Source organism: Microcebus murinus, chromosome 11, assembly GCF_040939455.1.
Source record: "Microcebus murinus isolate Inina chromosome 11, M.murinus_Inina_mat1.0, whole genome shotgun sequence".
NCBI classification, from domain to species: Eukaryota; Metazoa; Chordata; class Mammalia; order Primates; family Cheirogaleidae; genus Microcebus; species Microcebus murinus.
In genome coordinates, this window is record NC_134114.1 from 27,340,240 (window position 1) to 27,367,575 (window position 27,336).

The 27,336-nt window shown below is 41.2% G+C and overlaps 2 protein-coding genes across 5 annotated transcripts in view; one reads left to right on the plus strand and one right to left on the minus strand.

Annotated features, from left to right (window-relative positions):
• LMBRD2 (LMBR1 domain containing 2) overlaps positions 1-3,008 on the minus strand; it is a 38,803-nt gene extending 35,795 nt beyond the window's left edge. Inside the window, exon 1 of one of the 2 annotated variants that reach the window (XM_012736432.2) lies at positions 2,768-3,008. The gene's annotated coding sequence lies outside the window, so the exon portion shown is untranslated. Of the gene's footprint in view, positions 1-2,592; positions 2,692-2,767 lie in introns of those variants that run through there. The other variant, XM_076007972.1, reaches the window with a different exon arrangement.
• Positions 3,009-3,097: 89 nt separating this feature from the next.
• SKP2 (S-phase kinase associated protein 2) overlaps positions 3,098-27,336 on the plus strand; it is a 32,944-nt gene continuing 8,705 nt past the window's right edge. The window contains exons 1-7 of one of the 3 annotated variants that reach the window (XM_012736439.2): positions 3,100-3,334; positions 3,835-4,106; positions 14,413-14,524; positions 17,298-17,441; positions 18,539-18,673; positions 20,844-20,942; positions 22,094-22,224. In XM_012736439.2, the coding sequence (XP_012591893.1) occupies positions 3,291-3,334; positions 3,835-4,106; positions 14,413-14,524; positions 17,298-17,441; positions 18,539-18,673; positions 20,844-20,942; positions 22,094-22,224 (937 nt within the window). In that variant the 5' untranslated portion in view covers positions 3,100-3,290. Of the gene's footprint in view, positions 3,335-3,834; positions 4,107-14,412; positions 14,525-17,297; positions 17,442-18,538; positions 18,674-20,843; positions 20,943-22,093; positions 22,225-27,336 lie in introns of all 3 variants that reach the window. The other 2 variants (XM_012736437.2, XM_012736438.2) reach the window with 2 other exon arrangements.

The following is a 27,336-nucleotide window of genomic DNA, read 5'->3' on the forward strand; positions in this document are numbered from 1 at the left end:
CTTGTAGTCATTTATGACGGTCAGTCCTTTTTGGCCCTTCCTATGCCCTAATATTGATCATCTTGTAGTTATGCTGTGGTTTTGACTCTCCATAAATGATATTGCTCTTGTCTCACCCACACATCTCATGTTGTATTATAAACATTTTCCCAATTTACAAAGTCACTTTGAATTCTATCTGAAGCTTCCAAAGAGTTGTAGGAATTACCCTAATATCATTTGCAGTTATTTAAGAAAATGTATTAATAGTTGCTCTGTCCTGGATACTAATCAAATAAGTCTAGTTCTGGAAATATGGTATATCTCTTATTAAAATGGAACATGGGGTACACTGAGTAAAATTAAACTAATAAGATAAATCAGAAAAATGAAATATATCAGTTGCAAACACAACACAGTTCTTTAAGCAACCAGACAGCAATTTCCACATAACTACCATGTTTTCCCGAAAATAAGACCTACCCATAAAATAAGCCCTAGCAGGATTTCTAAGTATTTGCGAAATATAAGCCCCGCCCAGAAAATAAGACCTAGTGATGGGTGTGGCTACACAGCATATCTGCACAACCCATATATTTCGTTGCAAAACGGGAAAGATGAGCAGCCCTTCTCATCTGCCCCATCGTGACAGCTACTATCCCAGAGGTGACCCGAAAGGTGCAGGCAGCCCCACCAACAAGGTCAGCTTCCCCTGTCAGGTTCCAGCCATCCTGTGTATGCTGCAAGCTGAGGCTTTGAGGGGAAAATAACACGTCCCCTGAAAACAAGCCCTAGGGTGTCTTCTTGAGGAAAAATAAATATAAGTCCCTGTCTTGTTTTCGAGGAAACATGGTAGTAATTTCAAGTCCTCAATGGACACAATTCCTTATATTAAAAACAACTGCATGTACTAATTTAAACTTGTATTTACTATATTAAGAGAATAGCCATGATTAGAAGGAATGTGAAAGGAAGGAAGGAAGGAAGGAAGGAAGGAAGGAAGGAAGGAAGGAAGGAAGGAAGGAAGGAAGGAAGGAAGGAAGGAAGGAAGGAGAGAAAGGGAGGAAGGAAGGGAGGGAGGGAGGAAAGGAGGGAGGGAGGAAAGGAGGGAGGGAGGGGAAAAGAAAAAAGAAAATAAAAGAGAAGGGAAGGGAAGGAAGGAAAGAAAGAAAAAAAGTATTCCCATATTAGCAAACTACAGTATTTCTGTTACCAGGGCAAACTAATGAAATGTCAATCACAGTATCAAAAGACTGATTTTCAAAATGGACGGGTTCTCCCTGAAGTCCAAGAGAGGACCTTGTGTCCACTAATTCAGATATTTCAAGTATTCTTGTTCTCAGGGGACTCCTAGTTAAACCCTACACTGAACATAAATATTTCTCATCTTTAAATTTAGAATCATCCCATCTATTATACCTTCCTATCAATGAGATGTATATCTGAAGTGGCTGCTCAGGATTTTGTGTCTCAAAACTGTTTATTCTCATCATGGCATCATACAAGTTTTTTTTATTTATTCTTTCTCCTCCATTAGTGTACAGGTCCATCTTGTTCACTTTCCTGAAGGAGACTATAAAAAGGAGATATATTCAAACAAAGGCAACTGCTTTCTTCTTAGCCAAAGTAACATAACGGTAACTGGGAAAATCAGGATATTGCATTTAAAATATTTTCCATTTAACATTAGTTTAACAACATGTGAACACTCTGTCTAGTATTTTCACCTAGTTTCAATCAAAATCAATTTGGGAACAGATCCCTTCTTTACACCAATCTCACCTACTTTCAAGAACAAACTAAAGATTCTTGAATTCTTTCCTGTCAAGAGGTTGTTACTTTTCAAGATATGGACCAAGCTTGAAACACATACACACCTGGGCAAAAGAGGTTTAATTTCACTATACAAGGAATCATTTTTTCAGAGAAATAGAGGATAAGTCATACAGCATTACTGAACATTGCACTACGTGATAGCCTGCTTACTTCTGAACTTTACAAATCCTCTTCATTTTTATAAGGATTGGAATTCACCCCCTTTCTCTCTTCCACTGTTTTCCTGGGGCCACAGTTGCAGTATAGTTTGCACAATTTATTTCGCATGGTCATCCTACCCGGAATACGGCACGCTCCTATTTTAACCACCCCCAAACTCTTCCCGATTTTAGGCGGCGACGCAAACAGACGTAGCGGGTTGAACCCGAACAAGCAACCAATGACTTTACTAGTGGCCCCCTGCGTTGCACTGGTAAAGCCCTATGCAAAACACAGTCCTTTATTTCCATTTATGAGGCTTGTCAAAGCTGCAAGGGGATGTGCAACCTTCCCACCACACAAAGGACCACCTGGGATCACTGGCTCCCCTAAAATTAAACCACCGCCTCTCGTTCGAACTGCGCTTTTTGTTTACAAACCACCTTCACACGCCTAATCTGATTTGATCCTCACTAAAAAGCCTGTGATATGCGCGTTGTTGTCATCCTGCCTACTTTACAGATGAGAGAAAGATCCTGTCTACCCAGTCCTAAGGGCCGCCCTCTCACCTCCCCGGAGGAGGAAGAAGCTTCCTGTCAAAAAGAGCAGGTGTGACGCCTGCGGCTCTCAGCCTCTCACCTGGCGGGCGGGACAGGCCACTGTCTGCACTCAGCAACCTGGGACTCAGCAACTCAGCCCAAGTAGGCCTTGCGGGAGCAGCCGCTCGGGATCTCCCGGGCCCCCTCCATGTCCGCCTAGGCTCGGCCTCGGACCCCAGACCCCAAAACCTTCCCCCGTTCCCCTTGAGGCTCACCGTCCGATCTCGCCAGACAGCGTCTGGAAGGGACCGGGAAACTCGGCGTCTGCCACAGCCGTCCAGGGTCTGGGACCCACGCTCGGAGGCGACAGCCGTGGCGGTCACCAGAAGGCCTGCCGGCTCCCGGGAAAGGAAAACCAGTCCACAGTCAAGCGGCTGACATGTCCCAGCCAGCCTGAGCACCGCCCGCTTCCGCCTCGCCGCCTCGCCGCCTCCGGAGGGCCAACCAACCCTGCACCCGCGAGGGATTGTGGGTATCTCGAAGGCGGGCAAAGCTGCAAGGGAAGGAAGTAGTGACGAGCCAGTCGGACTACGAGACAAGGCAGGAACTACAATTCCCAGCTGGCTGCGCGGCCGCGGATGGCGGCCGCGAAGGAGAGCGGGCAGAGCAGCCCTGCGCGCGCGGCGGGGATGGAACGTTGCTAGAGTTCGCGGGTCTAGCAGCTAGGGGCTGGAGCTGCACGCCTGGAGCCTTCGCGCGCCAAAGCGGGAATCCAGGAGGCGGGCAGCTCTGCAATTAATGCACGTATTTAAAACTTCCGAACCTGTGGACGCCATGCATAGGTAAACCGATTGCAAAAAGGAGTAGTGCAGGAATAGAACTGTCTTAATTCTTTTAGGCCGCGAATATTGCTACTTGCTATTATTTTACTAATGCTGTTATGTGGATGGTTGCTTAGCCCCTTCTTGGTGAAAGTGTGGATGGATGAATGCTTTAGTGCGGAGGTCTGCGTGCGGTTTTATTTGGCTTCCCTAATTGGACTTTCCTGTTACCGTTTTCATTCACTGTGTGATTGCCCTCCCTCTCTTCTTGTCTGTTCTCTCCGCTGGAAGAAATTCTTGAGGCCTTCTGCATGATCGTAAATCAAAAGCGTTTTTTGATTTGTTCTGTCATTTCCTTTTTAATTCTTGGGAACTCGCCAAGGGCATGTAAAAAAAATGCAATTATATTAGCTGTCCTGAAAGTTTTCTACAGTGCACAAATTGCAGCTCTATTATGCCTGCCTTGGAATTATTTATGGATGTGTTTTCGAAAGAAACTGGGGTATTGTGCGCTTCTGCAGGAAGCACCTCCAGGAGATTCCGGACCAGAGTAGCAACGTTACCACCAGCTTCACGTGGGGATGGGATTCCAGCAAGACTTCTGAACTGCTCTCAGGCATGGGGGTCTCTGCCCTTGAGAAGGAGGAGGTGGACAGTGAGAACATTCCCCAGGAACTGCTCTCAAACCTGGGCCACCCGCAGAGCCCCCCACGGAAACGGCTGAAGAGCAAAGGGAATGACAAAGACTTTGTGATCGTCCGCAGGCCTAAACTAAATAGAGAGAACTTTCCGGGTAAAGTATGAGGGTAAAACTCTGTTATGTAAGGGGTGGATTGAACTATTGTTGGTAAACCTTTGTTCAGGGATCTTTATGACCTATCCCTTTTTAAATTGCCTAATTCTGAAGTTCTTTTCCAATGAAATAGGGCAAGTTGTCATTGAACTGTACAAGAATCTTGGTAAGTATATATCTTCTGGTGTACAGTCAACTTGAATATTTTAATCCATGAGAAGACATCCTTGCCTTTTTCCTTAGAAGGGAATCTGCCTGCTCAGAAGCCAGCTCAGTGTCACTGATAATGAAAACATAAACAATGTTCTTCTTGTTGGATTCCTTTGCTTATAATCTGCTTTTTATCCCTTAAGCTTTTTGCCTTAATCACTTTAGTTATTTATCAGTGGACTGCTAAATGAATGTTCAACTAAGTAGAGAAGACTTATCTCTTCGGGTCCACTCCCAAATGGGCTCCTCCTGGTATGTTCTGTCTCCATTATTGCCCACACTATCTGTTCAGTCATTCAACCCAAAAACCTGAGTCAGTCAGATTCCCACCATCCCCCAACATCCAGTCAATCATCATGCTCTTATCTAGTAACTATTTCCTAAGCTCTCATCATCTCTTTGCTGAACTATTGGAATGAACTCGTAATTCCAGCCTTCTCCCCAGATCCATCTCCCAGAACTGGAGTAGATTAACTGAAATGTAGAACTCCCCATATCATTCTTCTTTTACTAGCTCCCCAGCCCATGGTTTCTCAAGCAGGTAAATGATACCTCCCAGAATGGATCAGAACCCTGAGTACTCAGAGCCATAGGGTAAACATAGAACATTGACCTGGGATTATCAGTTTTTCTAGCTAGTAAGTCATTTAAAAAAATAATTCAAATATTTGCTGAGCACATGCTACATGCTAGGCATTGTTCTGGGTGCTGGGGATATAACGGTGAACAAAACATAAATATTTCTATCCTCATGGGGCATCCATCCTAATGAGGGAATGCAGTAAACATAATAAATACTTTATATAGTATGTTAGATGATAAGTGGTATGGCTTAGAACAAAATAAAGCAAGCCAAGAGGGAGTTCAAGTCCTAGGGTGGGAAGAGAGATTACACTTTTAAACGAGGTATTGAAGGAAAGCCTTAATTGGACAGAGGCCTTTAAGCAAAGACATAAAGGAGGTGAGAAAGAATGCCATGCAAATGTCTTAGAGAAATGAGCCCCAAGCAAAAGAAATGGCTAGGGCCCGGGGGCAGAAGCATGACGCGTTTGTTTGAGGAAGGAGGAAGCCATATGCCAAGAATGAAATGAGCAAAGGAGAAAGTAGAGGGAGAACAGGTTAGAAGTAAGATTGAGCAGAATTGTGATTTGACCTGATTTAACCCTTTAAAATGACACATTGATATGTTGAGACTAAACTGTAGGGGGTCAAGGTAGGGGTGATAAACAGTGGTCAGATTCTGGATATATTCTAACATTAGAGTCAACAGAATTTAGGAGGCTGTTGAAATTGTAGAAGAGGGGATCACAGTCTAAACTGAAATTGGGTAGGTGATGGAGAAGAAGAGATAGATTTAAAACATAAAGATGAGATCTTACACGGTACATAGGCATATTTCTAAATTCTCCCATCTGGACTTTTTTGCAGAAGGGTGAATAGATTGCTTGCTTGCTTGCCTAGTTGGTTTAAAAAAATTGTTTGTTTTCGACCCTTTCTTTAGGAGAGGGAACCTTGTCCAAGTTATGGTCTGGAAATCCACATAAGGAGTTGAATTAGAGTGATAGTAGAGGGTTATGGTGAAGGCAGACAGATCTGGGTGTGAACCTTTATTCTGCTGTTTGCCAGCCTTGGGAAGGTATTTATATGAGCTTTCTTTGCCTTAGTTTCTTTATCTGTAAAATGGGAGTACTGTAATAAGTAATCTATGTAACCCACTTCATAGGTTGTTGTGCAGATTAAATGAGAGTGATGTAAAAAGCTCTTAAGATGCTGTTAGTGTGTAACAATAAATAACCCAGTGAATATTGATCAGCAAAATTTCTGACACCATTTGGGAAGCTAGTTGACTTTGTCTTTTGTTCTTAATACTGTTAGTCTGACCCTGTTAGTGTCGAATTTTTTTCTTCAAAACTTAATGTTAAATGCTATTTTTAGAATCTGGAATGTAACCATAGCAATTTGGTGCTTGACCAACCAAATGTGGTTAAAATACTAACTGCTAAGATGAACAGACTTTGATTAACTTGTCCAGTGCCGATGGCTTTTGACAGTGGAGTGTGATTGCTGTATGCCTGTCCACAGTCACATACACTAATGTAAACAAAGGCATTTTTTAAGTAAGGCACTATGAGAACGAGACAGAAGTTTGAGGGATGGTTGCTATCTCCTAGGAATTTGCAACTAAGTTTAGGAGAAAAGACAATAAAAGAATGAGAGTAGCTCACGCACAGCAATACATGGAAGCTAGTAAACTAGCAGTAGATGGGCAGCTCAGGCAATGGGTGCTGTAGGGGCCCAGAGGGAGAGAGCCCTTGTGCCAGCGTGACCCAAAGCTTCTCAGAGGCAGAAGGGCTCCCATGGTGATTCCCATACACGTGGATATAGAAGATCCTCCTCCTTCCACTCAGCAAAAGTGGAAGGTCTGAGGAAAGAGAGAAGGATCTGAAAATGGTCTAATCAATGTCCAGAGTGTTAAAATTGACTTCAAAAATCTATGTCTGAATTGAGAGAGAAAAGGAATGACTTCTGTGTTTGTTACTACCTACAGTAAACATGAAAATAACAAAATGCAATTTATTATTTTTCCCTCTGCAGGGAAACCAATGTGCATGGACTTATGATATAGATTGGTTAATTGGTGTGGGGGGAGGGGTGAACTCCACGGTACAGGATGAAGGACAGCTGGTGTGGAGGATTCCCAGTGGGCCTTCGGAAGCCTGGGTCTCCAGTGTGGCTGGATAGTCATTCCAGGGAGTTTTGTCTGCAGTTGTCAGGACAGGTGGCTGAGAGCTATGCCAGGATTAGGGTAGAACAGGCCACAACTGCTTGACATAGATATCTGATGACTGGCCCCAGGCTGTGAGTTTTTGCTGGTTCTTTGCTGAGCAGTCTCTCCCTGTAGGCCCCAGTCCAGCTTCACAGCTGGCAACTAAATCCTCTGCATCTGTTTATTTTGGAAGATAAAAGCTATGTGGCCAACCTATACCGGAACAGATCTGATTGGCCACTTGGGTGAGTGTATGGAAGGAGTAGGGAGGAAATGGCCCAGTGGTGAGGTCAGTAATAGACAGGAAGAGGACAATCAAATTTTATTTATGATCATGAAATGCCTGTCCCCCACCCTTTAAACAGATAATGGCCATAAAAACAGAGTTGAACTAATTTGTTGATCAGCTTTTCCATAGCTGTTAAATCCTTGAAATTCCAGACCCTACAAGTGGTTCTCAGACTGATATACTGGTTCTCAGATACTGTTCTCAGATTCTGATATACTCTAAACCAAGTTTAGAGTATATCAGAATCTTCAAGGGAACTTGTTCAAAGTGCAAAATTCCTGAGATTCTGATCCAAGAAGTGTTGGCTTGAGCCTGGGAGTCTGTGTTTTAATACTCCCAGGCAAACATCTTTCCCCAAACTTTTTTTTAACCAGTAAGAAATATATTTTATATTGCTATCCTGAGTGTGTATCTGAAACAAAAGTTTTACAAAATTGTATTTCCCCTTATAAGATATTTTCTATTCCATTCTAGTCCATTCTTTAAATAAATAAAAAAAAATTGCTAGTCAAACTTACTAAATTGATTTCATGATCCATTAATGAGCCTCAGCCTACAGTTCCGAAATCTCAGCTCTGGAAGAGCCTTTTTGAGACCCTCCCCAGTCATCTTTCTTTGTTGCATAGCTTCCTTTCATTCAACAAATGTTTATCAAGCACCTTCAAAGGATTGGTTCTAGCACTGAACAGGCAAAAAACCCCCGCACTCACAGAGTTTATACACCATGCCCTAGTCCCCAAACCCCAATTTCCATTGGTTCTTTGTTACTCCTCCCACATCCCAGGGTTGAGCAAGTCTTTCATAGAATAAAGGGTTGTGAGGCTAAGGGATACATTGGGGGTACTCGTGTTTAGTTTTGCTTTTTTACCTAGCCAAAAACTCAGAAATACCCAAAGCTAGCATGGTCTCATATTTTCTCTTTATGATTTGTGGGAAGAAGAAGAATTCATCTGGAATGGCAGAGTCTGTAGGTCCCCAGAAAGGAGGCATGGGGTGTTGCTGCTACTTAACAGCTACAAACCAGCAAAAGCAATTGTGAGGTGAGCACCTCCCTTTAAAAACAAACAAAAAACCCAGTAGGTGTGAGTACCAGGGCCCACTTCTCCTGCAAGCATAATTTGATTATCTGTGTTTAAAGAGAGGAACAATTTTAAAAGTCAAAGTTTTGGTTATGATTAGGATTATTTTAGATTTTCAACTTGAATCTGAACGTAGGTGATGTCTTAAGAAATAAATATGTCAAGCAAGATGAGTCACTTATACTGAAAGATAATGGGTAGAAAACCTTCCAAAAAGCCCTTCTTCCCAGAGGAGGGTGGAAAGCATGGAAGATGATGAGATTTCAGAAGTGTGAAGGTGGGTTTGCACCTGAGGAATAATTGGAAATAGTGATGGGTGAAGCAGGTTTGCGGATTTGGCCAGTTTGTGCCCTTTCCTGACCCTGAAGTATATTTAACTACTGTCCATGTCTTTGAAGACTGGAGGCCTTGGACTTAACTATTTGCCTTACTGTGGTGCTGGTGTGCAGCCTTGGTTGGTTTAGCAGAGGCAAGTGGAGAAAGGATCTCTGGATTTTCCCTTCTGCAGCAGTGTAGTCAAGAATCCAGGAAACAGGCCGGGCGCGGTGGCTCACGCCTGTAATCCTAGCACTCTGGGAGGCCGAGGCGGGCGGATTGCTCAAGGTCAGGAGTTCAAAACCAGCCTGAGCGAGACCCCGTCTCTACCATAAAAATAGAAAGAAATTAATTGGCCAACTAATATATATAATATAAAAATCAGCAGGGCATGGTGGCTCGTGCCTGTAGTCCCAGCTACTCGGGAGGCTGAGGCAGGAGGATTGCTTGAGCCCAGGAGTTTGAGGTTGCTGTGAGCTAGGCTGACGCCACGGCACTCACTCTAGCCTAGGCAAGAAAGCGAGACTCTGTCTCAAAAAAAAAAAAAAAAAAAAAAAAAAAAAGAATCCAGGAAACAGATGGCTGGAGTTTTCAGAATTAATATGGCAAGTAAAATTAGGTTAAGCATATCATAGCTTGCATGCCAGTTACTAGAGCAACTATTGAAGACAAACTCCTGCCCAATCTGCTAGGACAGCAGCCCACCTAAGAGTCCTAGAATCAGTGTCATCCTGTAGCCACCTAAGTGAGCCTGGGGAACTTGGCTGCTAGCTGAGGTTGTACATTTTCGTGCTCATTGCTCCTTCCATTCGTGGTAAACCCATTGATGTCTCTCAGCATCTTTATTTTATTTCCTCTTCCCCTACTGCTCACTCCCTAGCCCTAATTAATTTCTTCTCCCATAGCAAGTCAGACTTAATTAATTCTCAGCTTTTCTAAACTTGTAGAATAATCAAGTACTCAGAACAGAAGAGAGCATAGAGTCTTCCAGCATGCTAGGGTAGAAAGAGGGCATGATGATAAAATACTTAGCACACAGGATGCTGCAAAGATTAGAATGAATGTGTTTCAATGAATGCCTGAGGCTTTTTAAGGTTTCCAGTAAATGGCAGTCTTAATTGTTAGATTGTATGTTTGTTTACTAGTTCATATCTCAGGGAGGCTATCAGGCAAGGGCTGTGGCTGGCTTATAACCAACTCCCAGCACTAGTGCATTAGTAAGGCACCCATGAAATGTTTTCCCAAAGTGGAGTCATAGGCCATCCTTGTCATTTTACAAATGAGGAAACTGGTTCTAAGAGGCCAAAAGTCTTGCCTGTTTATAAAATAAGGAGTGATAGTCATTCCTTTGTGAAATATCAGTTGAGCACTTTCTTGTATTCAGTGCAGGCACTATCTTCTGAACTAAGCATGTAGTAGTTAATTGGTTAATAAGAATTAACTAGTCCTTATTAGCACATTCACTGTTTGCATGAAGAGGGAGTAAAGGGTATATAATGCATCAAGTCCTATTATGTGCCAGGAATTGTATTAGGTACTAGTTGTGCAAATCTGGGCACAGGGCTTTGGTGGTGTCCTGCTGGGAATGCTTCTTAAAGCTAGTACCATTTAAGCTGAAATCTGGAGGACAAGTAGGAGTTGGGCAAGAGACAACAGAAGTTGCAGCACAAAGCCCTCCTAACTCTGGACTGTTTTTTTGTCTTCTATGTTGCCTAGATCTGCTGGCTGCTGCATTCATTTCTATGCCAAATTTTCCTCCTACCACTTTAATTACCTGTGTCCTATTACTCTGATTGTTCCTGATTTCTTATGTCTGCCCAATAAAATAGGAAGCACCAAGTTTTTACATTTATTTGTCTCTCCTGCTCTGCATGTCACGGCATGCTTTTCCAGTTTCCTTTCCCCAGCAATTTTTAGTGGACACTGTCGGTGCTATCTGTAGCCCCTTGAAGCTCACAATTTCCTTACATACCAAAGGCTTTCCCTTGTACACAGATGTGATTCCATGCTTGAGAGCTTTCTCTGCTCAGGAATGCTGGGGAGTTAACATTGAGCCCCCAGTCAGTGACTAACAGCAATTGGTGGATTAATACCCCAGCATCCATGCCCTCAGGTGAGACAACTCTGGGGCGGGTTCAAGATGGTCTGCTGGTGTCCCCAGAAGATTTGAATAAGCATTAACCTGCTTATTAACATAACCCAAGTTGTCTTCCTTCCCTTCCATATCTCCTCCACTTTTTTCCACGATGCTTCCATGGCATCACTTTCCAAATATACTACTTGAAATCAGATCCTTAGGACCTGTTTCTGGGAAACCCAAACTTAAGAGAGGGTTTTGGTAAATCATGCCATGCAGCCCTTGTTTGCCAAACTCTGCTCAGACCTTGGATGTTTGCCTGTAGGTGAAAATTCAGAGCATCATTGAAAAGAAAAGGTCCTTACAAGAGGAAGATGTATAGACTTAATGGGGGAAGGAGAGGAGTAGAGACAAAAAAGAGAGCTGACTTTCTGCTGTGTTGTTTAATCTTTTCTTCTTATTCATCATTTAATGTTAACATTGACCAACTTTCAAAATAAGCCTTCTTATTCCCATTCCTACAGAAGAAAAAACTGAGGCCTGGAGAGTTTAAATAACTTGCCCAAATTCACAGACTTGGAGGCAACACAGCCAGGATTCCGATGAAAGCTGTGCTTTTCTTCTCAGTTCCATGGTTCTCAGGCTTGTTACGGAGGCCATGCTCCTGGTATCAGGATGGTCTTTGCAGATCATAGTAAAGTCTCAACATATTAGATTTGCAATAATTAAGTATGCAATTGTTTGCCAGATCAAATATTAGAACATTCTACATATGCAAGAGGCAGCAGAAGTCAGAGAGTTAGACTGAGGGTAGAAAAATTTGAGAAAAGCATATCTTTCAACTTGTTTCCAATTTTGGGAGCAAGGCAGGAGCTTGGTTTGAGAACCTTTGTCCTCTGCCCATGTTGATTTTGGGGGAAGTTAGTGGTGGTGACAGAATGGTTGTCACATTGAGGAGCTTCAGCATGACCTCCAGCTGCCTCCCTGGGTTGTGGTCCTGGGTCAGTATGGATGATCTGCCTTCATTTCTCTACCCCTAGCTTTTAGGACCACAGTCAGTCCTTTAATTTTGTCCCCTAGAGAGATGAGGGGTAGACATTAATTGAGCAAGTACATATCTACTACTCATTCTCCCATATAGATAACTTCCTCCAGGAAGGCCTCCTTGACCACTGCTCCACTCCCACATGCTGCACAATACCCTGAAGCCTATTGCAGCCCATCTTGATGGTTCATTGAAATTTCCTGCTTATTTGTCTGTGTCTCTCAAACTCTGAGCAGAATAAGGGTCAGGGCCATGCCTTGTTTATCTCTGTATCCCTAGATGCTAGAACAGACCTCAGCGTATAGTACAGTTTAATAAATAGATGAATGAATGACTGTATCAGATTTTGTGCTAGTTCCTAGAAATAGGTAAAAAAATAAATAAAATCAGGTCCTTGTTCTCAAGAACTTGTGGCTTAGTGGGGGGTCTTGACAGATGAGTAAGTAAATAATAAAATTATGGTACATAAGTAGCCTGTCTTTGGTGATGTCATGGGAAGCCTTCCATAGGAATTGGGGCTTTAACAGCGGTTTGATTTGAAATGAATAGCAGTGGGGGAGGGCACAGCATGTATTGACTCATTGAGATGTGACACACAATGACTCATCCTAAGTATTACAGGTAGCTCCAAATGGCTGGAATACATTTCTAGATTAGAAACCTAGAAAAACAAGCTGGGCCCTGGCAGAAAGCTTTGAACTTTGTGCTAAATTGTGTGGCCTTGGGGCTAAATATCTGGGTAGTACCATTGAAGGGTTCTAATTGGGGGAAGGGCGTGATTGTTCAGAAAGACTACCCGGGGCAACAGCTGTGATGTTTGTCACCCTCCTTGGTGCGCTTCTCCACCATGTCCTCAAGCCCACTTACACAGGGCCTGGCGCAGAGTACATGCTCAGTAAATACCGGTACCTTTGAAATGGGCATGGGGTAGAGGATAGCATTAGAGCTGGTGTGGAATATCAAATGGAGAGAGAGAGACACTAGAAAGGCTGTCAGTGGACTCATCTAACCACTCTTTCAGTATTTGGTGCATACTTCATTTCCTTCTTGGCCATTGTCATATTATCCTCATCTTGTGGGCTTATACTATATATTCTTACCAAAGAGTTTAATTCTTGTTTCATACCTATTTGGAGATTGCTTTTATAAGACAAAGAAAATTGGTCTTTCACCTTTTTCCTATTCTGAACACAGTAGCCAGAATGATCCTTTTAAAATGTCAGTGGGAGCCTGTCATTTCTATACTGAGACCCCTCCAGTGGCTGCTCATCGAACTCAGAGTCAAAGCCAGAGGCCTCATGACTTAGGAAGCCTGTGTGACCCAGCGCTCTCACCTCTCTCATTTCATCTTCTACCATCCCTCTTGCTCACTCTGTTCTTCTGCACGGGCCTCCTTGCCAACACCTCAAAACAGACATGCCATACCTCAAAACATGCTGTTCTCGGCCCCTGGAACACGCCCCACATACTCACAGCACTCACTCCCTTGCTTTGTCCGAGCCTTTGCTCAGTGATGGCTGTCTCAGGAAGGCCTTCCCTGACCACTGTGTTCAGATTTGTAACATTCGCCTCTGGACTCTCCATCCTCTCCTCTGCTCTGTTTCATCTTTGCATAGTGCTAATCAATTTTAACATATAATACAATTTACTTAATGTTTTATGTGTGATTGTCTCTTCCCCCTCACTGGAACGTAAGTTCCATGAAGGTAAAGTGTTTTGTCTGTCTCATTTGCTGCTCTTTCCCGAACACCTCACATGATACCTAGCACCATAGTGGGAGCTCAGTAAATATTTGTTGAATTAAGAAATGAGAGTACCCTTCTGATATCGTTATTTCCGGTAAACTGACTTCAGTGTGCTTTCTGCACATCCAAAAGAAGAGGGAAGAAGCTTCATTTGCCTTTTAAAATAAGGGCACCACGGAGTCCACATCAGAGAGAAATGAAGCCTTCCTTAGCAACCAGAAGCATCAGAGCGTCTTAGACATCATTGTAGGACACTTGACTTGCTCTGTGCTGCTGCTGCTATCGTCATTGCCTGTGATTGACCGCTGGAGCGGAAAGGAAGAGGGATGTGAAAAATATTCTTGGTTTTCTCCTTTCTCATTTGCTGGAAAAGTGTGGTGCTTGCTTCAAGGTACATAGACAGTGGGTTGGGTAGAAAAATCATTGAGAGGATGAGTAACTCAATTAGTGTTAAATTCCCCCTTCAAGCTAAAGGTTGTGTATCCTTTATGTCAGTGGTCCCCCAACCTTTTTATCACTAGGGACTGTCTTCATGGAAGATAATTTTTCCACTGACCGGGGAGGGGGCGTTGGGTGGGGGGATGGTTTTGGGATGATTAAAGCACATCACATTTATTGTGTACTTTAGTTCTCTTATTTATTACATTACAATATATAATGAAATAATTATACAACTCACCATAGGTTGGGGACCCCTGCTTTACATGCTTGGAAAAAGCCTCAGTGAGTGGGAGAGGGTGAGAGAATGGTGATGGCAACCATGTTTTTCCTCCCCAAAGGTGTTTCATGGGATTCCCTTCCGGACGAGCTGCTTTTGGGCATCTTTTCCTGTCTATGCCTCCCTGAGCTGCTAAAGGTCTCCAGTGTTTGTAAGAGGTGGTATCGCCTAGCGTAAGTATTTTGCACTCCTTTGGCATATGTAGGGGAGGAAGAAAAGAGGAAGAGGTTACTCATTTTGTTCTGGTCATACTAAAAACTAAGAAAAAGTAGCAGCACAAAGCAAACTGGGTGTCTTCCTGCTTTTATTACTAGTGAGTGTCCTCATTTCACAGTGGAAGAAGAGGAGTCTTCTGGAGGTGGTGAACTTACCCATTTCTGAAAACCTCTTTGTCCTGTATTACACATGCTTCTTGGATGGGGACCAGGCCAGGCCATGTGCCGAGAGAGGAGGGAGTTATGGAGGTGCCTGAGGACAGCTGTTCCTCTCACCAGTGGGCTGGGCAGGGAGCATGGTGGGGAGAGAGAACATTCGCCAGAACCCAGCTTCTGCCACATACACTCTACACGACCTGAGAAAGTTAACTGATGCTTCTGAGCCTCAGTCTCCCTGAATGTAAAATGGGGATGATGGTACCTCCAGTACAGGGCAGTTACAAGGATGAATGTAAAGATGCTGGTGCAGTGCCTCACTCACGGATGTGTTCGGCACTGGGCAGCCCTTGGCAATGTTTTTGCTGGTTTTTGGTAGCACTTTTTGGGTGTGGAAGGTGAGCTGCACATGGAAAGCTTGGTGAGCTAGGAAGGCAATAACGGGCCTGAAGTGAGAAAAAGACTGTATTTTTAACTGGAACTTTTTACCCTCTTCATCCCCATCCTATCCCCGGTTGTCCTTTGCTTTATGTTTAAAGGCCATCTATCTGGCTTCTCCTTCCACATATCTGGAACTCTCTTTGTGAGGCAGCAGGACCCTCTTGCCTTCCAGGGTGGTGGTATTTATAAAGTGGGCTGTTTGCTTGGAGGAGCTGCAGAGAGATTTGCACACTGGAGATGGTGATGCATTTCACTTACCCCACCCAAGGAACCCCATTTTGATTTTCTCTTTCCACCAGCTGTCCCTGAGTCCTCTGCATGCAGAATCTACTCATCCTTTTTTAAAATTCTATTGTATGTATTTAAGGTATACAATAGGATGTTTTGATGTATATAAGTGAAATGGTTTCTATAATCAAGCAAATTAACATATCCATTATCTCATATAGTTATCCATTTTTTGTGTGTGGCAAAAGCCCCTAAAATCTACGCTTTTAGCAAAAATCCTGAATGCAATACAGTATTATTCTTCTCATGTTGTACATTAAATCTTGAGACTTGTTCATCCTACATATCTGCTGTTTTATATCTTTTGTCCTACATCTGTCTCCTCCAGTTGTCGTAAAAGTAATAGCTGACGTTTATCAAGCACTTGCTGTGTGCCAGGCACAGTGTTTACAGCTTAATCCCCCATATGACCTTAAGTGACTATGTTCGTGTCATCTCAGTTTTAGAGATGAGGAGACTACAGGGTCAGGAACAGTAGTTTGAGAGATAAGTACTCAAGTGGGAATCTAAAGTCTGGCTAACTCCACAGCCTTAACTGTAAGCGCTGTACCTAGTTATGTTTGGTTTAGGGTTCAGGTAGCTCCTGAGTCCATCCTCCTGTGATATATTCATCTTCCTAAAGATCTGTGTTATTTGAGAAGAGAGTATTCCAAAAACTTTCCCAGACTATTACTGAATGCTGGTTAGGCTATAGTTTACCTCCTTGCAAGAGGAAACATCTGGCATGAGATTTGAGACCAGAGCAATGCTGACCTGGTATTAAATCATTGGAGGCCAAAAATGGATTTTTAGTCTGGGCAAGAGAAAGATATAAAAGCATGCCACTCTTTTAAGGATCTCTTATTTACAGTCTACTTTTTAAATAATAGGGGTCGAGTCACACATTGACAATTTCTTTGTGACATAATTATTTTATAACCCTGGCCAGTGGTCCACTTATTTTTAAGAACTATTTAAAAGGAAAATTTTAGTATACCTAAGCATTTAAACTGTTCCCTCATATGCTTGTACTCCATGTTTTCTTTTATTTAAATGAGTTCAACTATGGATATTTAAGCTCCCTTATTGTGCTGTTCAACACATTTTTGGATCCTCCATTTGCTTTTGAAACACTATCCATAATCCAATAAATTTTCACCATTTCCTCTCACATTAGTTCATACACACACGTCACACATACATACACATATACACACACTGAGTACTCTCAGTTTTAAGCTTAAAAGGTATTAGGAACCACAGCTGATACTTTTTCCTAGTAGATATCTATGACAGCCATATCTTATAATAAAATAGTGCTAACTTTCCTTCCTTGCGTAGTATTTACATATTAGGTAATTATGGTAACCTGTTTGTGCATAACAAAAGCAGCAAGTGGTATCATTTAAGAAGTTTTCAACCTAGTCACCTAGTAATAATCAATTAAGTAATTTGAACAATTATTTTTAAGTTTGTCAAATTGAATCGAATGCTGGCGTATTATTCTCTGGGTCAAAATCATCACAGTGCAAATGTTAGCATTGAACCTTCTAAATTGGAAATATACAGAAAGAGAAAGACGGAAGCTTTCTCTAATATGACCAAGCAATAGTCAATAGGGCCTGAAAAATTTCTCTAATTCTCTATATAGAAAGACAAAGATGGAAGCTTTCTCTAATATGACCAAGAAATAGTCAATAGTGCCTTAAAAATTTCACAGCTAATTACTAGTCAGCTTAAAAACAAAGGTTCCTTCACAATTTGCCTTAAGAGGATTTAGCAGCTGTGTCCTCATTAGCAATGTTGTTGAGAGGCTCTAGCATTCAGTGTGACCAACTGAGCAAATCAAACACCTCCTCTTTTCTAGGTTTGATGAGTCTCTATGGCAGACCTTAGACCTCACAGGTAAAAATCTGCACCCGGATGTGACTGGTCGGTTGCTGTCTCGAGGGGTGGTTGCCTTCCGCTGCCCACGATCATTTATGGACCAACCATTGGTTGAACATTTCAGGTAAAAAAGAAAAAGCCCCAGAAAAGTCTGTTTCTAAATCTTGAGGTGCAAACAGATCAAAACTTCTTTTGTTCTTTATCTAGCCTTACAGCCCAGCCCATGACAATGTGGGATGTTAATTGCCTACTTTGTTATGCAGCTTTTGTGTTGAAACATGGCACAGGTGTCAATGACACCATTCCCATTTAACTCAGGCTTACTGTTAAGCTCTTCCCAGGGTTAAAGATGCACATGTAGTTTCTCAGGTCTGGTCTTCAGTAGATGGGATTGTGAGTCCCCCTGGGCAGGAGCCAAGCAGAGCACTCACCTGCAGGTGCAAGGCTGCCTAGTTATTTCCCTGCTGCCCATTTCTGGTCAATAAAAATCTGAGAAGTCTTCAGATTAGTAGCTTGAGGGTTTGGGGTTTTGGATCCTATTGTGGAAAAATGTACAATCTGAGTGCCCTCTTTTTGTTTTGTAGAATATTTTAAAAACATATTTCTTTGTTCTTGATAATTTTGCAATATGAAGGTTTATGACTGCCTTCTCTTCTTAATCCTCTTGTTGCCCTTGGGCAAACTGTGTCCTGTACACCCACATTTATACCCAGGACACTCAGTTCCTCATGTGTAGCTCAGCCCTCTCTTTCAAACTCCCAAATTTCAAATTACCAAAAAACTTCTGCACCTGAATTTCTTCTAACTATGATATTAGCATATCTAAAATTAAACTTGGCCTTCCTTTAAAATATGCTCTTCTACTATCTTCCCTATTTTAGTAAATACCACTGCCACTCACCCCTGCCCCAAAACAGGAGTCATTACAGGCTTAACCTCCTTGTCACCCACATCCAGCTCATTTCCATCATGCTTACTAATTTTCTGAGTGGGCCTGTTGGCAGCAACATCTGCACTTGGCAAAAATCTTCTCGAATTTGAGTGAGTCTTGGAATAAGCTAGTAGCAATTTGTTTTATGACCAAAACTATAGTCAATACTTGAAATGTGTATTGAGGGTCTTCTTTGTATTGGCTACTCATTTGGGAAGTAGGGGTCTGATTGATCTGGATGACCTATGAGAGCCACCTTATGGAGCCTCTTTTTTCTCTTCTGCATTCAGCCCTTTTCGTGTACAGCACATGGACCTGTCAAACTCGGTCATAGATGTGTCTACCCTCCACGGCATTCTGTCTCAGTGCTCCAAGTTGCAGAATCTAAGCCTGGAAGGCCTGCGGCTTTCAGATCCCATTGTCAAGTGAGTGGCAGCCAAAGCATGTCACAAAGGCAGTGGTTTTTATGTGTATGAATTTTGTTCCCTTTATATAACTGGGATGCCCTTCTATCCATAGAAGGACATAGAAAATACCTAGTGCAGTGCTCCAGCTTCTGTAGAACTTTTAGGACTCATGGAGGCAACAGAAGTTTGAATGCTAACTATATGCTAGTTCTAGAGATACAGGGATGAACAATGAATGGTCCCTGTCCCATTCATGGGAGAGACAGATAATTACCATGTAGTGTGTTTATTAAATGCATTGGTGATTACGTGGCAACACACACAGGAGACCTAATTAAATTTAGGCAGGGCAGCCTTCTCAGAGGAAGTGACTCCTAAGCTGAGTATTAAAGATATCCAGGTAGGAGATCTCCGAGTGACAGGACAAGAGAAGCAGCCTAGGTGAAGTTGCCTGTGTGATTCTAAACCAGGGGTCCTCAAACTTTTTAAACAGGAGGCTAGTTCACTGTCTCTCAGACTGTTGGAGGGCTGGACTATAGTTTAAAAACAACTATGAACAAATTCCTATGCACACTGCACATCTTATTTTGAAGTAAAAAAACAAATGGGGAAAAACACCCACATGTGGCCCACGGGCCGTAGTTTGAGGACGCCTGTTCTAAACTCTTAAATTAGCCGGGCATGGTGGCGCATGCCTGTAGTCCCAGCTACTCGGGAACCTGAGGCAGAAGGATCACTTGAGCCCAGGAGTTTGAGGTTGCTGTGAGCTAGGCTGACACCACGGCACTCTAGCGCAGGCAACAGAGTGAGACTCTGTCTCAAAATAAATAAATAAAGTCTTAAGTAGTTAGAAGTTTCTGGAGCATAGCACTCGGGGATGGAAGTGACAGGAGGTGAGCAGAGTCGGAGACCAGATTATATTGGGCATCTATGCTACATTGTAAGAAGCCTAGACTCTGTGGTAGGCTATAAAGAGGGAAGCATGGTGGAGAGAGTGGTTCTGAGAATGGAAGGAACATGTCAGAGTTGGAATTTAGAAAATTAACCAAGTAGGCACTATGCAAGATCCATCAGACATAGAAGCAACTATAGGGTAGTTTGGATACTGTAGTGTTCAAGAAAAGATGAAACCTGATATAAAAAATACAATAGCAGCTAACATGTTTGGGACATTTAGTATGTGCCAGATGCTAAGTTAAGTGTATTCTCATTTCATTCTAACTGCAACACCATGAAATATGTTCTTATTGTTTCCTTTTTATAGATGTGGAAAACGAGACACAGAGAGACTGAATAACTTGTCCAAAGCTACACAGTTAGGAGGCGGCCAAACCAAAATTTTAACCTGGCAATATAATATAATTTAGAATTCTTGCTGTTAATCGCTAAGTTTCACTAAGATAGGACATTTGGGAATGTTATAGAAGAGAGGGCAAATTTGAGAGACATTTAATCAAAAGAATCTGGTGATTTTACAAATAGAAGTTTTGTCTACAAGCTAATTCCAATTATGGGTGAAATGAATATATGTTTATTCCATTGCCTTTTTTTAAATTCAAAAAATACTTTGATTGATGTTTCTTACACATTTATTCTGTGCTAAATCATTTATTACATTATATTATTTAATCTTAATAACTCTACTGAGAAGGTACTGATAAATGCCATTTCACAGATGAGTAAACTGTGGCAAAGCATCCTGCTTGATGTCACAGAGACAGTGATGTGTGGATTTTGTTTATTTATTTATTTATTTGTTTGTTTGTTTTCTAGAGACAGAGTCTCGCCCTGCTGTCCTGGCTAGAGTGCAATGGCAGGATTCATACATAGCTCACTGCAGCCTCGAACTCTTAGGCTCAAGTGATCCTCCTGCCTCAGCCTCCCAAGTAGCTAGGCCTGCAGGTGCTCACTGCCATTCCTGGCTAATTTTTTTATTTTTCGTGGACACTGGGTCTTGCTTTGTCACCCAGTCTGGTCTCAAAGCCCTGCCCTCAAGCGGTCCTCCCACCTCAGCCTTTCAAAGTGCTGCGACTATAGGCATGAGCCACTGAGCCTGGCTAATTATATGAATTTTAAACTCACTTTACAAGAAGCCCTGTGCACTTAATTACACTAGCCTGCTTTTATTCAATTGTTTATTGATCAAATAAAAGTGTCTTATTCCTCCGGCAATATTCTTTTTTTCCAGTAATCTTGCGCAGAACTCAAATTTAACACGACTAAACCTCTCTGGGTGTTCTGGATTCTCTGAATCTGCCCTGAAGACTTTGCTAAGCAGTTGTTCCAGGTAGGAAAGATTTGAGACTTCATTATAGAACTGCTGTGTCAAATGTACAATCATCCCTCACATCTGAATAGAATTGGATAAACTTTTTGAGCTATTCTTAATTCTCAAGGCTCTTGATTTGGATAACATAAAATCCTTTGCCCTCCAAACTTGTTTCTAAATTCAGGAGTGTTTATCAACCAGTGGTGGAAAGAAATCTGTTTACACTTGACTGTACTGCTGGGTTTCTTTCCAACAATATCTGTAGACCTAACTTAACAGTTTTTGATCAAGTTAGTGCATTGTAAATATAGATAATAAATTTGGGCGATTCTATTAATAACATCTTTTATAATGTCAGCATGTAAAGGGTATTGAGTTAACAGATATTACAGGTATTACTAAGTAATATCTTAGTAGCATTATTAAGTATTATTACTTATTGCTAAGTTTTCCTAAGTAGTATTACTAAGCTATTACTAAATAAGATACATGGTTTATGGAATATAAAGTACTATGTGTATGTGTTTTTTTTTTAAGTATCTCTTGGTCTCTGTGGTACAGCATTTGCACCTGTATCTTATTAATGATTTGTTGAAAATAGATTGCCTTTGATAAGAATTTCATCAGTGAGATAAAATGTATAGTCCTACATATAGTCAGCAGTGCCAGGAAGTGGAAAGTGGGGTTTAATGATTGGACATTTTCTCTGAAACCCTTATTCGCACAGTTAGCAGAGGCACAATAAAATGAAGTGGCTTTTTGCAGTGTCAGCATATCTTTATTAGGAATCCCCAGTGCAATACATCCATTTTTTTTTTTTAACATTTCGGGCAATTGCTCAGTCTGTGTGGTTGGTGGTGGCTTGAGAAAGAAAACATAAGGGCTAGAATTCCTTCTACCTTCAGTCCTGGAGTGAAGTTTGAGCCATCAGGAGAGGAAGGTGCTCCCTTCCATTTCCAGAAGGGGGCAGCATTGAGTGAGGCCTGCGCTCTGTTCCACTGACAACTTTCAGGGGCAAACCAGGCAGGCTCAGGTGAGCAAAGGTACCTGCTGCTAGAGAAGCAGGCATTCTATGCATAGTGGCTTTGTGGTTTCTTTACTTGCAGCTTAATGCAAACGCATTCCTGTGTGATGGTTTCATACTTTTCTGTTACTCCTCTTTTGTGCAGACTGGATGAGCTGAACCTCTCCTGGTGTTATGACTTCACTGAAAAGCACGTGCAGGTTGCCGTGGCGCACGTGTCAGAGACCATCACCCAGCTGAATCTTAGTGGCTACCGGAAGAATCTCCAGAAATCAGGTTAGACCTTCCGGGCCTGGGCCTTCCCGACAATAACAGATTGGATTCATTGAGGGTCTCCTCAGTGCTCTTCTACATAAGTTGCCTCATTTCAGCCAGTGCATGTGTTACTCCCATTTTTCAGATGAGGTAGCTGCTGACCAGAAGGGTTAGATAAAAGTGAACAGCTAGTGAGCTAGTCAAGATATGAACCCAGGATTTAGAAGTAGAAACCTTTATAGTTGGAAACAATTTATTTTTAAGCAGAGGAACTTCTTTTAATCAACAAATCATTAGATAAAACCCCAACATAAAATTAAGTAAATGTGGTATTTGATTAGTATTAAGTATTGGTTGTCAATTGCGGGTCATTTTGCCTTCAAGGGACATTTGTCAATGTCTGGAAACATTTTTGTCACAGCTGCAGGATACTACTGGCATCTAGTGAATAGAAGCCAGGAATGCTATTAAACTCTGCATGGGGTAGCAGAATAGGACACAAAATAATCTGGTCCAAATGTCAGTAGTGCCAAGTTGGAAAGTTCATATTTATGACTTTTACTTTTTTAATTCAGTCTAAGAGGGCGATGAGGTAGTTTAGATGAACACAGGTATTTGAAATCAGGAGAAGTGGGTAACAGTTACCATCTTTATAAACCTTAACATTTGATTATGCTTTGTTTTGTTTGTATAATGTTGAGAAATTTGCAAAGACAAGTGGTTGCAAATGGCAAGTTTTTTTTATGGCTTCACCTTGCCAACTCAGGCTAACATTCAGTCTGTGGGCGGTACGAAACCTGTTTAAACTAGCAACCCACGTCAACCATAGTTTGATGTCTTGATATTGGTTCTAGCTCATTTGAGTATATGTATTTTGTTTATTAGAGTTTTTATTGTACTTAAAAAGATTTGAATCAAACATTTGCCGAATATATCCTAAAATTTAAGTAGTATTTGAAAACTACTTCTCCAGGACAGGCTGTGTCCTCTGGTAAGATATATCAGGCTGTAGAAACAATAGCTAGAGGCTCGTGAGTGGATGGGGATTCGAGTCCTTTGCCTGTGCAAGGACTCAGATTTGGATTGCTGCCATTCCAAAAGCTTGCATTTTCAGACAAGGGGAACATTTTCTTTAGAGATCCCTAAAAGCACCAAACATGTCTTGATTTCTTACCACTCCCCCCACGAAATACTTCTACATTTTTTCCCTCTAAACACTATTTTAAATCTGATGCTAGTATTATACAGTCATTCTCAAAATATGTAAAATATAGAAAAATACGAAAGAGAAACAAATAACCATAATGCAACATCTTGCCAGTCTTTTTCCTGTACAAAACTGTGTTTTTAAAAATGAGACATAGTGTGTGAAATACTTTGTATATGTTATTTTTTTTTTCCGGATAACTTCATTTTCAGTGGCTATGTGATATTCCATCAAGTAGATATGGAATAATTTATATTAAGGTTATAATTTATGCAGCTGATCTAATGGACATTTGGAGTCTTTCCAGTTTTTCCCTTCTATAAATAACTTTATCATGGACAAAGAGAAATCTTTGGGTCATTTATAAGGATGGATTCTTAAAAGTGGAATTGCTTAGAAGTAGAGTCAACAATTGGCCACTGTTCTCAAGCTTGCCAAATTACCTTCCAAGGAGTTTAAACTCCTACCCATAAGCATCCTCTTCGCATGGAATCCCACCACTGTTGGCTCTTCTCTGCTCATTCACCAGGGAAGGGAAGACAGTGTCCTGTTTACATTTCAATTCCACATCTGGATCTCACACTACTTTATTGAAAGTTTTTTCTGAAATAAACTGAGGCTCTGGGTGTAAGGTTGAGAAACCGCTTTAGGCAAACTGCCGTTAATTAAGCCATTTGGCTTAAAACTCTTCTCTTTGTTCCTTGAGAAAGAGAACCTGTTTACTGAGTTTTGGCAGAAATAATAGGTAATAAAATCCCACTTGCTGGACACTTTGAGGGCAAGGGCAAAGAGACAGTGTGTAAGTTGAAATGCTAGGTTTTTAAATTATACAATGGGAATAAAAATTTTTAAATTAATGTCTTAACAGTAGCACACACTATTTCATTATATATAATGAAATAAGATAGTCGGACATTGGTTTGACTCATAGACTGGTGCCAGACTGCCTGGATTCAAATACTCACTCTGCCATTTACTGGGTAGCCTTGAGAAAGTTGCTTAACGTATCTGTTCCTCAGTTGCCTCATCAATAAAATGGAGATATAAGTTATAAGTAGAACCCACTGCTTAAAGTTATAGTAAAGAATAGATGAGTTAATATTTGTACATGTGGAATACCTCTTGGCACACAGAATTCAGTTACTGTTGGCTGTTACTACTGCTCCCGCCTCCATCACTGTGTTTCCATGGGGCAACGAATAAGCAGAGAACAGGGTCTTGGAAGACCTAGCTGTTGTCTTGGATTTGACCTTGACATCTGTGGCTAAAACCACCTCTCCTCTGAAGTGATGGGTTGAATTTTATGGTTTCTAAGATCCCTCCTAGCTCCAGGGGATCTGTTGTTAGTGATAAAATAAAGGAAGAAGCAGTGAAGAGAGACTCTTGGCACTGACTACTGTCGACTAACCCTTCCCACCAAGGGAAGACAGGGCTTAAATGAAGGCCAGAGAAGGAAACTAACCAGTTTTATCCCTCAGTGTTTGGTTCTTTCTGTGGTAGTATCAAAGTAAGATTATATCTAATTTCGTTGATGACTAGTTGCTGGCTAGATGATTGGTCACTCAAAATTTTATTGTGCACTTTCTTCATATTTTGGTCATTCATTAAACAAATGTTTGCTGAGCAATGTATGAAGCTCTGTTCCAGACTGAGGAAACGTAGCTTTGAATAACACAGGACAAGTCACCCTTGTGAAGCTTACTTTTCTAGTGGAAGATCCAGACAATGAACAAATGTTATGAAAAGAGGTGAAAATGCAAAGAGGAAAAATAAAGCAGAGTAAGCAGGTAGAATGTGGCAGGAAGGGGGCTGTTTTTAGGTGGAATGGTCAAAGGGAGTGTCGCTGTGAGGAAGGGACACTTGAGCCGGTGACCAAGTGAAGGAGGAATCCATATGGATGTGTGAGAGAACATTCTAGAACACAACACCAGCAAGTACAAAGGCCTTGATATGGAGCCAGTATATGAGAAGGAGCAAGGAGGACAGTGAAAGGGGACGAGACAGCTCAGGGCTCTCTGAGCCAAGGCAAAAGCTTTGGATGTTTTCTGATTCAGATGGGAAGCCATTGGAGTGTTTTGAGCAGAGCCCTGTTATGATCAGACTTAATTTTAAAAGACAAACTCTAGTGCTACATTGAGAAGAAGCTGTAGGGGATAAAGTATGAAGCAGGGAGACCAGTTAGGAGGCTGGGGTGGTAACATTTAAGGTGGTAAGAAATGATAAGATTTGGGGTGCATTTTGAAAACTGACATAATAGGAATTGTTGACAGATTGGATGTGGGATGTTAGAAAAGCAGTCAAGTATGATTCCAACAGTTTTGGCCCAAGCAACTGGATTCGTGAAGTTGTCACTTACTGAAATGGGAAAGACTTTAAGGAAGGAGCAGATTGAGGGGAGAGATTGAGCATTTGGTTTTAGACATAAATTTGGATGCCTGTCCCATGTCCCAATGGATATGTTGATGCTTCAACTGCTTTAGCAGTTGGAAATGCAAGTCCAGGATTTAGGAAAGGAGATGTAGCTGAAGATACAGCTGTGAGAGGGAAAAAACCCTCAAACATTAATGAAGGTTGTCTGTTGTTTTAAATACCTAACATCTGTTGATTCATTTTCTGAATAGAGAGTAGCTCATGTGACTTTCTTCCAAATTCTGAAGTTACCTGTATTCCCAACATCCTTGATCACTGCAGCTAACATTTTTGGTATATTTCCATCCAGCCTTTTTTTCCTTTTCTCTCTTTCTTTTAGTGTGTGCATTTGTGGGTGTATGTTCTGACTAAATTAAGATTATAAAACATTTATATTTTGTTATGTTTACTATGCAATATCTCCTTGTATTTTTTTTCATGTCATGAAATGTTATCAAAAAACTTTTTAAGGACAACAATTAGCACTGTATCCATGGAATGAATGAGGATAATATATTAACCTAATTGGAGGAGAGGCTGTTATAACTATTGTTACGTTGAATATGTTCACACACATCTGTATTTTTCTAAAAGTGAAATTACTGGACTAAAAGGCAAAATGTGTAATGCTCTGAATTCTTAAAAAAAAAAATCAGTTCCGCCTTCTGAAAGTCTGTACATAAAACATAATATCCACTTGGTATGGGGGATGCTGCTTTATAATAGAATTTCTTTTCATTTGATGGCTGAGAAACTATACTTCTAATTTTATTTCATAATTTTTGTTCCATTTTTATTATCCGTATTTTGCAAATTAGATCTGTTACGTGTGTGTGTGTGTGTGTGTATGTGTATCTATCTATCTATCTATCTATATATATATATATATTTTTTTTTTTTTTTTACCTGTTTCGCTCTTGTTGCCCAGGCTAGATCATCATGGCTCACAGCAACCTCAAACTCCTGGGCTCAAGCAATTCTCCTGTCTCAGTGTCCTCAGTAGCTGGGACTACTACCAGCTACCGTGCCTGGCTAATTTTTCTATTTTTAATACAAATGGGGTCTCCTTCTTACTCCGGCTGGTCTTAAACTCCTGAGCGCCAGCGATCCTTTTGCCTCACCCTCCCATGTTACATATTCTTTGCCCACTATCTATTGTTTATCTTTTTTTTCCCTCTTTATATATATAAGACTTAACTCTCTGTTTAATGAATGTTGAAAACACTTATTTCCAGTTTTCTTTTACTACTTTGTTTTAAAAATTTTGTGTATTGTATTTAAGTATATGTTACCTATATGTTTTCTTCTATGTTAAAAATGCCTTACCTATCCCAAGATTCAATAAGCAATTACCCATATTTTTGTATTTAGAACTTACATGAAATTTATTTGGATATATTATTTGAGTTGGAGAAATAATTTTTTCCAGTGCTGGTAGCAATATTTTAATAATCCATGATTTCCCTCACTGATTTAAAGTGCCACCTTTATAATATATTATGTATATATTCTAGTAT